This window comes from Eurytemora carolleeae, unplaced genomic scaffold (genome assembly GCF_000591075.1).
Source record: "Eurytemora carolleeae unplaced genomic scaffold, Eaff_2.0 scaffold911, whole genome shotgun sequence".
In the NCBI taxonomy this organism is placed as follows: domain Eukaryota; kingdom Metazoa; phylum Arthropoda; class Copepoda; order Calanoida; family Temoridae; genus Eurytemora; species Eurytemora carolleeae.
This window is the reverse complement of record NW_019397452.1, coordinates 9,786-22,683: the sequence shown is the minus strand read 5'-3', so window position 1 is coordinate 22,683 and position 12,898 is coordinate 9,786. Positions and strand designations below refer to the sequence as shown.

Below are 12,898 nucleotides of genomic sequence, written 5' to 3'. Positions count from 1 at the left end.
TATACTTCATAGACAATAATATACACTTTTATATTCATACTTTATAGATAGTATACCCTTTCATATTCAAACTTTATAGACAGTATACCCTTTCATATTCCTACTTTATAGACAGTATACCCTTTCATATTCATACTTTATAGACAGTATACCCTTTCATATTATACTTCATAGACAATATACTCGTTCATATTCATACTTTATTGACAGTATACGCTTTCATATTCATACTTTATAGACAGTATACCGTTTCATATTATACTTCATATACAATATACCCTTTTATATTCATACTTTATAGATAGTATACTCTTTCATATTCATACTTTATAGACAGTATACGCTTTCATATTTTGGGAAAGTACCTAACATCATGTAAAGGTGTTAGGTATTTTCCCAAAGGCATTTTTCCAAGGGTGACTTACCAAGTGGCAACTTTCCAAATTGCAATTTCCCTAGCGACTACTTTTTTTAGATCATGTGGTCAACCAATCTATTTTGCATATTCAAAATTTGGGAACTAAATAAGAAAAAATATGTTCATAGAACATTTTTAAAAAGCATCTTAAAATTTCTATGTATAAATGTTTGCACCAAAATGTTCTAAATTAAGATTCTACAGTTTGTTTGGCGAAAATATTGTCCACTGGTTCAATTATGGATTCTGACTGAAATGACTCTTTTCAGAGTAAAATGTGTTGAATATTGGTTGGGTTTAACATCGTAAATCTAGATTTTAAGGACCTCAGGGTCCGAAAAAATAAAAATTTAAAAATAAATTTTATTCATCTATTTTATATGGAAATTTTTTTTTAAAAATTCTAAAAAAAAGTTTTCGTTCTTAGGGCATTTTTAGGGTATTTTTAGGACACCTTTTACATTCAAATTTATTCGAATTATTCAAATTGCCGGTTTAGCTGTAAATTTGCCTAAAATATTACCATACTTGACCTATAACTTATTCTTCCCTCCTCAATCAAATATTTTTTTCATCCATTGGCCGAAAAAATATTAAGTTGAACAAATTACTTTTACTGTAAAAAAATCTTAAAAATTCAATATTTAGGATAGAAATCAAAATTCAATATTTAGGATAGAAATACAAAATTCAATATTTAGGATAGAAATACAAAATTCAATATTTAGGAAATACAAAATTATGAATTTTTCTAGAAACAGATAATTACTTGCATAATTTTTCTTCAACAACGTGTTTATCGTCTGTGAGTCAGTCTGTCTGTCTGTCTGTCTGTCTATGCATATCTATAAGTCTGTCTATCTCTGTCTGCCTCAAGGCTTGATTAATATCTAGAACTATAGAGCTCGATAGCTAGATAGACAGATAAATAGAAAAATCGATAGATAGATGGGAAGAGAATTCTATTTTAATCTAGTAGATAATACCAATAATCAGAATACATATGTATAAATTATACATATCAGATTTATGGATGGATAGATAGATGAACAGATAGATAGATAGATAGATATTGGTTAGTATTTATAAATGTGCCCAGGGCAGCACCATTAATTCTTCAGTAAACATTTATCTACTTATCAATTCATGAACTTCAAATCAACCTTTGAATATATGAAAATTCAAAATTTGAGAGAAAATAAATTATGATTTTAATATTCTCAGAGACGAAAATTAACTCAATTATTGAAATGCTATACCGAACGATTCTTAAAGTCGTCTTCCTATTCCATAGTTTTATTGGTCTTTACTGTAGCAAAATGCTAAAAAGATGAATGGGTACTAGGTTATGGGTCTGATGTTTGTACCGGTTTCCGATAAATGCAATCATAATTAAAACCAAGCTCAAGTACCATCATTGCAAATTGTCCTTTTAATCAGAGATCAAATAAATATAATTTTTTCATAATTGAAGATATTTAAATTCTTATTTACCTGTTGCATATCTGTTGCATTGTTTATAAACTGGTTTATATTAGACTGGGAGGATGCAGGGTTCAGAAGAACTGTCTGAAGATGTGCTAGCAGCTGAAGAGCTTGAGCCTGTTGGATCAGATCAGCTGGTTTAGGTAGCCCTGACATACCTACTCCGCTTAGAAGGTGGGAGAACGGAGAGCCTGGGATACCTGCCAGAAGGTGCAGAGGATTAGCTGCCCCCTCAGTCTGGGAGCTAGGAACTGTACTTGAGGTAGAAGAAGACGACAATTTTTCGCGAAAATTTTCTTCATTTTCTCGCATTTTTTCGTTTTCACGCCATCGACCAGATTGGTCAACCCAGCTGCCGGTCTTGCCGGTCAGAGTTTCTAAGGAGGCGAGCCGTAAGGACGCGCTGTAGGAGTCCTCACGAAAATCTCTGGGAGATCGCGATCGATCTCTTGTATGCGAATGATCGTTCTGCTGCAGTCTTGAGTGATCAATATAAGGTGATCTACTTCTATCTTCTGACAAACCTAAAATAATAATAAAATATTAAAATGTGTCCCATAAACGCAAGAAAATGTGTGTACAACTGTTAGAGATTTGTTGAAGGATTACACATGGTAGATACATTAAAATTCAATACATTTACTACTTGTTTCGGCTTTTTCAAACTTTAACTAAAAGAAATGACTTACAAGAAGCAGTACAAATCACCAAAAAATGTTGATTTTTTTCAGAGCAAAAATATCTTGGAAGGGTGCATTAAAATTTACATTTTCAAATGTTTTTTTATTAAATACATATGCACAGATCAATTTGCCTTTCTAACAAATATTGATTTCTTTCAGAGCAAAAAATCTTGTTTTAAAATTTACATTTTCAAAATGTTTTTTATCAAGTCTAACTTTTCTGAATGAAGACTTTTTTATTCTAAGAGTATTTAATTAAAACAGATATTTTATTCCATATTAGCCAAATTTATCTATCAGTTTATTTTGTCTATATATCTATATATCTATCTATCTGTCTATTTTGTCTATATATCTGTATATCTATCTATCTGTCTATTTTGTCTATATATCTATATATCTATCTATCTGTATATTTTGTCTATATATCTATATATCTATCTGTCTGTCTATCTATGACAAAACAATGTTTATTCTTGAATAAAGAATAGATCCTGGAAACACAATAGACATTCCGGAATACATAGGTATTCAATGTCTACCTTACTTTCTAACTGTTTGTTGTTTATCTGTCTGTCTTTCTTTAAACCAAGATATATCTTACTCAGTTTCTTTTCCCACTAGCTCTTTTTCATATTTTTTGTGAGTATTTTCAAACTTTTCCCTACTTTTTTTTTGCTTATAATGTTTTTTTTAAAGATTAGAAACTTTTCCCCTAATTTTTTTATCAGTTTTTTATTCTTTTTATTGTCAAAACCTATCTAAACTTGTTTTTGAAGAAGTAGACACTAGACATACATTTTTTTGTTTCAATTTAAGAATTAATATAGTAATTTTAGAGTTTTTGATTCATGAGTCGCATTTTTCCACACTTTAGCCGTTTAACAATAAATTAGAGGGACCGGAAGAAGTCCAGAGGGAATGGAGGGAGAGGCCGGGGGGAAGAGGGGTTTTATATTATATAAAGAATGCAGGTTGTAAGAGTGGATTTTGTGGTTACTGCATTTGATTCAAATTCAAAATCTATTCAGATTTCACCCAAACTTCCTTCCCCCTCTAACCTCATTTTAAAGGCTTGGGAACAATACTTTGGGAAAGTACCTAACATCATAAATAATTATTTAAACGGAATATTTTTTCAACATTTTAAACTTTCTAGCGGTAGTCGGTTACGTTTATTTAAACCTTCTAGCTTATTAAACATGAAAGAATTTATTTTAAATTTAATTTTTAGAACCCCACCATTTTTAGCTTCAATAATCTATTCAGAATCGCACTTTAATTCTAGATACATCAGTTTCTCAGTCAATGTTTTTAGAGTATTAAAAGTTTTAAGCCGTTTATTGTGATAAAAAAAAAATGGAAACTTGAATTTTCCCTCCTAAGTCCACACTCACAATTCTTCTCGTTTTGATATTTTAAATAAACATATAACATCTGTATTTATTAGATATAAATGTAACTAATTATTTTGTCACAATATTAAATATATAAAAATATAGTGAGAAACTGGGATGTTTATTGAGCACGAAAGGCTTATTTTCGTCGTGATTTATTTGTCAAGGGAACACACTGATGCATTGCATAACTCTTTGCTTAAACGTTTTATGAAGATTCATTTTTTAAAATGTAAAGAGTTCACTGGGTAGGATTTCCAACTGCAAAGTACTGGTTTAAATGATGCTGATGGTGTGAGGATGGGAGAGGGGTGAGGGAGAGGGGTGGAGTAGGAGTTAAGGAAGAGGGAGGAGTAGGAGTCGAGTACATTCCTGGTATAGGAGAACTACCGGGACTATTGGAGTTAGGATTCATTCGTTTTTCTTTCTGTCTTCGATTACAAAACCATACTCGAACCACCTCCTTCTCCATACATAATCCGTCAGATATATATTGGACTTCTTCACTCGTCGGTTTTGGGTTCGAGTTGAAAGCTCGTTCAAGTGCTACTCTGATCGCGTTATCGATGGATGTGCGTTTCTTTCGGCGACGGGCAAGTGCTTCTTGTGCGGCGGTGAGCGACGCTGATTGACTGAGCATTTGTGCGTGAACGTTCTGCGATGTGTCCGCATCCTCGAGCCATTTTTGGAGGAGGGGTTTCAGCTTGCACATGTTCTTGAAGGAGAGGTTGAGAGCCTCGAACCTGGAGATGGTTGTCTGAGAGAAATCATTTCCGTAAAGTTTACCAAGTGCCAATCCTACATCTCCCTGCGTATATCCTAGTTTTATTCTCTTTTGTTTAAACGTTTTTGCGAATTTTTCTAATTCTTCTAAATCCGCATTTTCCTCTGGTGGTAGATCCAGCCGACCCCGGAACATTTTCTCTGGTTTGTGCGCGTACTGGTTCGGCATAGAGTACGGAAAAGAGGATGGCGAGAACGCCATCGAAGTTGGGGGATTTCTACTCATTTGGCTGGACGGGATCTGCTCTCTGATTGGGGACGACCTCTCATTTTTTACTTTGAATCTTTCAACTTCTGGATGCTGTTGCATTTGTCGGCCTATCATCTGAAACAGAAAAAAAGTAATAAATACAAAAAAATGAAAATGCAAAAGACAATTTTTTAAGATTTAGATTGAGCAGCTGTTTTCGTCAATTTTCGTTCTCCATCATCAGGTGTATCATGTCAATATGTCAATAAAAATGTAAAATATTATAGTGGAGCTAGAAGTATGACTCAATAACAGGCAGTTTTAAAATATAACTTTAAAAATCAATTTTAATTTTGATTGATTCTATAAGAATGAATCAAAATTTTTAGATATAAAATCCAAAATTGCATCATGTGTAAATGTCTAAGTGAAAATAAAAGAATAGATTGAATTTGATAGTTTCGCACAGTTAACATCATACATATATATATATATATTAGTATACCCTTTCATATTCATACTTTATAGACAGTATACGCTTTCATATTTTGGGAAAGTACCTAACATCATGTAAAGATGAAGTATTCAAAGGCNTCTGTCCAAGGGCTGCAAAGTACAGGGTGTTAAAAAATAAATGATCTTATTTTTCTTCTTTGGTTCTACTTAAAACATTTTTAATTTTAATTAGGGCACTCGACTAAAAAAATTGACAAAAAATAATTTTTTAACGTCTTAAGTTTTTTAAGTTCATCCTTTATATTATAAATTCAAGGTTACTTAATCAGAAGGAGAACATCTGATAGAGATAATAAGTCCTGATGACGTATTTTAGAATCAGTTGTTCAATAGAATTAAATGTTAAATCTTTTTAAAACTTTAATTTGATTACAAAATGAAAATGTAAAGAATTTATACCAGTCGGCCTTTAAAAATGTAACCAATTTTTGAGACTATGATAATAAATATTTTAAAATATTTAAATGTTTTTAGTTTCTATATTAGTTTAAATCTACTATATGCAGAATCTACATGTAAAGGTAAATTTATATTATTAATAACGTAGAAAACAGAAGGTTTTTAGAGTTTGACAGAAAAATGGATTTTCAAATAAATCAATTCAACTTTCTCTAGTGCTCCCTCCCCCTCTTGAACAAGTAATTAATAAATGATCATTCAAATATTCCTTAATTAAAGATCCTTATTAGACCTTATATAACGCAATCAGTATAATTACAGACACAAATACAGGGTTTACAATTCCCACAGAATCTAGGTTTCAAATAGTGAATAAAAATGGTTACAAAAGAATTTAATCTTTTTAAAAAACTCAATTTTTTAATCCATATTTCTTTACACCAAATGTCTCAAACTTTTAATTCTGTTCGATAAATAATCTAAGTTTGAAATATCAAAGATTTACCCTTTTAGGTTGCAAAGATATAGGGAAATCTTAGTTTGTAGCAAAGACTCAATTCCGTTGCTGAAGTTTAAAATGTTAAATTAAAAAAAAATAATAAATTCCCATACTGTTCGATTCGATACTTTGTACATTTCGGAATTATTTATACTTCTACAATATATTGCAATATAACAATCTAAATTATTACAACTATTTGCAATTTATATCATGAACATTAATACATGTATCGCCCCCTGCTGATATTTACTTCTACTAAAACCACGTAATTATCGTCACGTGTGTTCCGTAATTAAAGGGACTGTTGGTTTAATTTAGAGTGACCCTGTATGCCCAATTTTCAACAGAACCCTTAAACCTTTGTTTAAGCAAAATTGATTGAGTTATTTTACCGAAAATCTATTAATTTTCGGTTTCGACTTTTTAAAGAAGTTATTTGCGGATGTAGCAGCAGAACGATGAAGAGAATTGAAAGAGTTTTTAGTGAAAACAAAATGACGATAAAGAGCTAAAGGGTTGGTTCGTGAATCAGACAGGAAACTCTTGAAATCGGCCCATATTTTATTTGGGGAAAAATATTCGAATGAAACAATGGTTCTCAAATTAAGTAAACATACTTTTTGTATATTGCACTTTAACATGGAAGCCGGTTAAAAAAAAGTTTCCTAGGCAATGAAGTAAAATACGGTGGATTCAATTTTAAGATGAAAACGTTATGAGTCACGTACACAACCAAGCCCTATAAATTATGAAAATAATGTTTTTATACAATGGATTGCGGCATTCTAAGAACTGTCTGCGCACCATTGCACATTATGATCATTAATTTTGTATTCATGCGACAAATAATAAAACATAATTAAAATTTTTGTTCAAATATTTATGAAGTATATTTCATAAATGAAAACTTATAAAGTTAGCCAAATTTTTGTATTGAACTTCATTTTACATTTCAAACTAAAACTATGTTAAACAAAACAAACTATTTTTGGATCAAAATGTCTAAAAGATGGAATATATATATGAATATATAATATACTATGAATTTCCCGTCATTCAAATGATTAAATGAGTTTTTGATTAAATTTTGGGTTCCGTTGATTGATAGAGATTTAGGGATATGATTATATACCCATATATATACTGAGAAAGTTAAACAGGTTTCACAAGTTCGAGATCATTTTGAAAAAAAAGAAAAATAACTCGTATGGAAATTCCAACGTTTTTAAAAGGGACGAAGGTTTAATTGGTAATTTTATATCATGTAAATTCGCGTCGAAAGATCCTTTAATAAATATTGAAATTAAAATCATGAATATTTAACTTACACTATTCTTATATTTGATCGGAAACCATTAGAACCAGTTCAAAATCAGATTAAGCGCACCCTACCCCGTGAAACCAGACGAAAGATCAAATGTCACTTGAAGTTTTGTGAATTGTCCCTCAAATAGATCTGAATTATGATTGACTAGGACCATGATGAAGACAGAAGTTGAAGAAAATTGACATTAATAGCCGACCCTTAGCCACCAATACAGGATACAGAGGGAGCAATACAAACATGATATTGGATATATAAATATATATATTTTAAGATAAACATCAATTTAAATCAGATTCTTTCAACGTTAAACAGCTATGTGTATAATCAAGGAACTGATCAATATATAAATATATATTTATTTATAGACTTTTAATGTGTGTCTACGTTTTTACACACTTTAAGTATCTTTTCCTTAAAACAGAAATCAAAGTTTTTTTCACAACCTTTTAGCTGTCATTATTACAAAGCATCTATCTATCTATCTCTCCTTATATTACCTAGATGCTAGCTCTCTCACTATCATCGTTTATATATCTACATTTCTACCTAACTCTCTATTAACATATCTACCTATCACCATTAAACTCTCTACCTTTCTACTTAACTAGCTTTTATCATATCTACCTATCAATATTTACATCTCTACCTTTCTACCTAATTCTATCTATTAACATAGATATGTTACTATTTACTATCTAACTTTCTACCTAACTATCTATTAACATATCTACCTTTCACCATTTACATCTCTACCTTTCTACCTAATTCTATCTATTAACATAGATATGTTATTTACTATCTAACTTTCTACCTAACTATCTATTAACATATCTACCTTTCACCACCTAACTATATGTTAACATATCTACCTATCAATTATTTAACTCTCTACCTTTCTACCTAATTCTATTTATTAACATATCTACCTACCACCATTTACAATTTAACTTTCTACCCAACTATCTATAAACATATCTACCTATTAGTATTGAACTCTCTACCTTTCTACCTAACTATCTATTAGCACGTCTACCTATCACCATTTACTATCTAACTTTCTACCTAACTATCTATTAACATATCTAACTATCATTATGTAACTCTTTACATTCCTACCTAACTATCTATTAACATATCTTCCTTTCACCACCTAACTATCTGTTAACATATCTACCTATCAATTATTTAAATCTCTACCTTTCTACCTAATTCTATCTATTAACATATCTACCTATCACCATTTACATTTAACTTTCTACATAACTATCTATTATCATATATACCAATTACCATTTACCTATCTAGCTTTCTACCTAACTATCTATTAACATATGTACCTATTACCATTTACCTATCTAACTTTCCACCTAACTATCTACCTATCTAAAAACCTATTCATCTATCTCCTAGCTATCTATTTATCTATCTATCTATGAGACAAGAGCACCTAGCTACTGTAATGTCCATTTACCAGCTCGAGATAAGATCTAGGTAATGCACCGACCGAGAGGTGTAAACACTGTGTGGACTGTGTAGGGGTACTAGTAACCACATTTTAACACTTGGCAGAGAGAGGAGGAGGGGGGGGGGATAAGGGGGGTTGCAATTAGAGGGTATGGGGTATTTGAGGATAGTCTTTTTACGTTCTGTACCAGGCACTAATCTATAATTCCATAAAACATTTCCTAAAAATTCTAAACAGTTTTCAAGGCCTACATTTTGATTACATAATTCGGCGTGTTAGATTGGCATTGATAATTCATATTTCTATTATATGTATATATATAATGTATATCTAGATATCTACATATATTCTTCAATCTTAGGAACCATGGATTCTGTCAAAAATTCCCAGCTAGGTTACGCCCATCAATTTCATATAAAATGATTTCACAAAGATAGATATCTAATCCATCTAGTAGGCTGTCTTTCTATATATTTTAATCTATCTATCTATCTAGTAGGCTGTCTTTCTACATATGTATATATATTTATCTATCTATCTATTTAGTAGGTTGTCGTTCTATATATCTATCTATCTATCTATTTAGTAGGCTGTCTTTCTATACATTTATCTATCTATCTTTCTAGTAGGCTGTCTTTCTATATATGTATCCATCTATCTAACCAATAGGCTGTCTTTCTATATATCTATCTATCTATCTAGTAGGCTATCTTCCTATATATTTATCTATCTATCTAGTATGGCTGTCTTTCTATATATTTGTATATCTATCTATCTAGTAGGTTGTCTTTCTATATATTTATCTATTTATCTATCTATCTAACCAATAGACTGTTTTTCTATATATTTATCTATCTATCTATTTAGTAGGCTGTCTTTCTTTATATTTATCTATCTATCTAGTAAATTGTCTTTCAATAAATTTATCTATCTATTTAGTAGGCTGTATTCTATATATTTATCTATCTATCTAGTAGTCTCTCTTTCTATATATTTATCTATCTATTTAGTAGGCTGTATTCTATATAGTTATCTATCCATCTAGTAGTCTCTCTTTCTATATATTTATCTATCTATCTAGTAGGCTGTATATATTTAATCTTATTTGTCAATACTTCTTTCATTGTATAATTGACTTTTTATCATGCTAAATAAATTAAATTCATAATATTATAACTATATAAATTATTAGTTTAAAAATAGAATTATCGAAAAAAAGGAGACTTTGTATTCTTTTTACATTCAGAATATCGAGATTTAAATTTATTTAGAAAAAGGAATAACTAATGTACAAAAATAACAATGTTTTAGAGTAATATTAAAGTCAACATAAACTCGTTAATGAACAGTTCATCTTAACATTTTTGTTAAATGAAAGAATTAGAAAAATTTAAAATATTTTTGGTCTGCTTAAAAATGCAGTTTTTCAAGTTGAGGTATTTTCCCTTTATCGGGATATGGGAATGTGATGGGAGGGGGTAGGTGAAGGGGGGAGTGGGGTAGATGATGTTTTACTTTAATAGCTTGCATATTTTAACCTTTAAGTGTTTCCGAATGACTTTAAAGCTTATTTCATTCCTAAAAAACACATTTTCTTTTATTTTTAAGAACAGACGATTGAAGAAGCGTTGTTATGATAAATGACGGTGCTGACCTCCTTCAAAGCTGGGTGAAATTGGTTCATTTATTCATAAGATTAACAATGGGTATTTTGTGCATAACTCAAATTAAAGAGACGTAATTTATCTTTAAAATTAAAGAGACGCAATTTATCTTTAAAATTAAGTTTTTAAGAAATATGCTTAAAAATAATGTATAGACACGTTAACAAAAATTTTCTAAGTTAAATTTCAGAAAAAATGATATTAAAAACACTAATATAATGTACAATCTTTCAATATTCATAGTATTTCTTTATATTTAATTCACGGAGTTTGGTGCGATTTCATATTATTTGCAAAAAATTGACTTTTGAATACAATTTTGCTATTAAACATCCTATCACAAAGTAAAAAACTCCCCCATTGACAGATTTTACTTAATTTTTAATAAATTCTATAAAAGTTTATTTTCTGCTGCTTCAGAGTATTTTACAATATTTCTCAAAATAAGAACCTTTATAACAAATTCAAACAAAAGAAGTCTCAAGCAAGAATTTAAACTATGTATTTAAATATTTATGTATAATAATAAGAAAAAAAATACAATTAAAAACTATTTGAAAGTTAATCAGGTCAAAAAATTGGCCAATTATATATCATGTTTTAACTCTACATTTCTCAACTATTTGAATTATCAAGAATTCTTACCATGGCTGGCAGATGATCCAGATCTAGGACTCCCTGAACCTCCGACAGGACTTCTGTCCTCATCATGGACTTCAGGACTACCGGACTGCTGACCAAGTGGATTTTTTTCTAAAGGATGTGGACTGTAATCACGTGATCGGGTTGGACTCAAGTCTTTGGGTTCGTTGTCACTGTCCATGGACTGATTTGAATTTTGGTCCATTTCGTCTAGTTTTATGTTTGGTGGATTATTGTCTCTTAAGTTTTGTGGAATATTTTCTCTAAAGTTTGTTGGATTTGTATCCTGGGAGTTTGTGGATAACCAAGGAGGTATCCGGGAACTATAATCGTCACTACTCCTGCAGACAAATAACAATTAAGCTTTTTCTTTCAATTGGATCTTTAGTAAAAACCTATAGTTAGAATATCATTAGCTTGGATTTGATTATGCATGAAAAGAAAAAGGTTGTTGTTTGAGCTTGAAACGCCTCTGGAAAGAAGCTTTACAATTCTTAAACCATTTAAGGTTCATTTTAGAAAGCGTAGATTAATGATTGCTAAAAATGCTTTAATTCAAAAAATATGGATTGTTAAAAAAAACCTTAATTGCAACTTTCCTCATGATCTTTTGGCAAACTTTTTCTAGCACAGAGTTTGAGAGGTCCAGTCCCTTGGACTCAGTGGACTCCGGACTCTGAACTCGGCCAGGTCTTGCAGAGTAATCCATTGGAGTTTTCTCATCCAACAGCATCCCAAAGGAGACTAGAACTAATAGAAACCAAATTAATTTATCATATCTCTGCTAGATGGGGTTGATGACGTGGATTATGTTTACTCTAAGCGAAGTGAGAACTAACTGATGTATTACAAGAAACCCCTAGTGTACAATGTACGCTACTTCTTCACCCGGGCGATGAAATCTCCCGGCGTGATCAAATCTTCCCGATTAGACGTGCCGTGCCATCCCCCACCCTCAGATCTCCGTACCAGACCGACGAAACACGGTCATTCTGGCCTGTCGACCCTAGCGGGCCGGTACGTAAATGGGATAAAGGGATTTTAGAGACGGGCGGATGTTTNGGGGGGGGGTATATTACACCTGCTGAGTCCAAGTCACAATACAGGGAGAAATTATAAAACTGTTTCTTTATTGATGCTGCTACAAGTAGTTAAGTGTGTGTTCATGGTTAATAGTTTCATACAGAAAAAGTTATAGAGATAACGGGAGCAAAGGACACATATATATATCTAGTTTGCGAAAAGTTGCATTATTCTTTTTAAGACTTGCTTGACTTTAAAATGTTGCAACGCCTGTCTTGAACTTTGATTTAATCACTATCTTAGCTCTTCTGTTGCTTTAATTTACATTTGAATATTTTAGAAAAATGTTAAACTAAATCTGAAGATTAATTTCTCCTAAAATGAATTGAAATTATCTCTTATGA

The 12,898-nt window shown here is 31.0% G+C and overlaps 1 protein-coding gene across 1 annotated transcript; it reads right to left on the bottom strand.

Annotated features, from left to right (window-relative positions):
- Window positions 1–1,846: 1,846 nt before the first annotated feature.
- Window positions 1,847–12,505, bottom strand: LOC111714373 (uncharacterized). The gene is made up of 3 exons (XM_023489464.1): window positions 12,071–12,505; window positions 11,475–11,812; window positions 1,847–2,427 (listed from the first exon to the last, which is right to left on the bottom strand). Exons 1-3 carry the CDS (start codon window positions 12,202–12,204, stop codon window positions 1,862–1,864), a joined length of 1,038 nt encoding a protein of 345 aa, XP_023345232.1. The 5' UTR covers window positions 12,205–12,505; the 3' UTR covers window positions 1,847–1,861.
- Window positions 12,506–12,898: the final 393 nt, after the last annotated feature.

Excerpts from the sequence above, each read along its gene's own strand:
- LOC111714373 (XM_023489464.1), bottom strand. The coding sequence starts at position 12,204 with ATGCTGTTGGATGAGAAAACTCCAATGGATTACTCTGCAAGACCTGGC. Across the intron at positions 11,813-12,070 it reads GTTTGCCAAAAGATCATGAG|GAGTAGTGACGATTATAGTT; the intron begins GAAAGTTGCAAT and ends ATTTGTCTGCAG. Across the intron at positions 2,428-11,474 it reads TGGATCATCTGCCAGCCATG|GTTTGTCAGAAGATAGAAGT; the intron begins GTAAGAATTCTT and ends TTATTATTTTAG.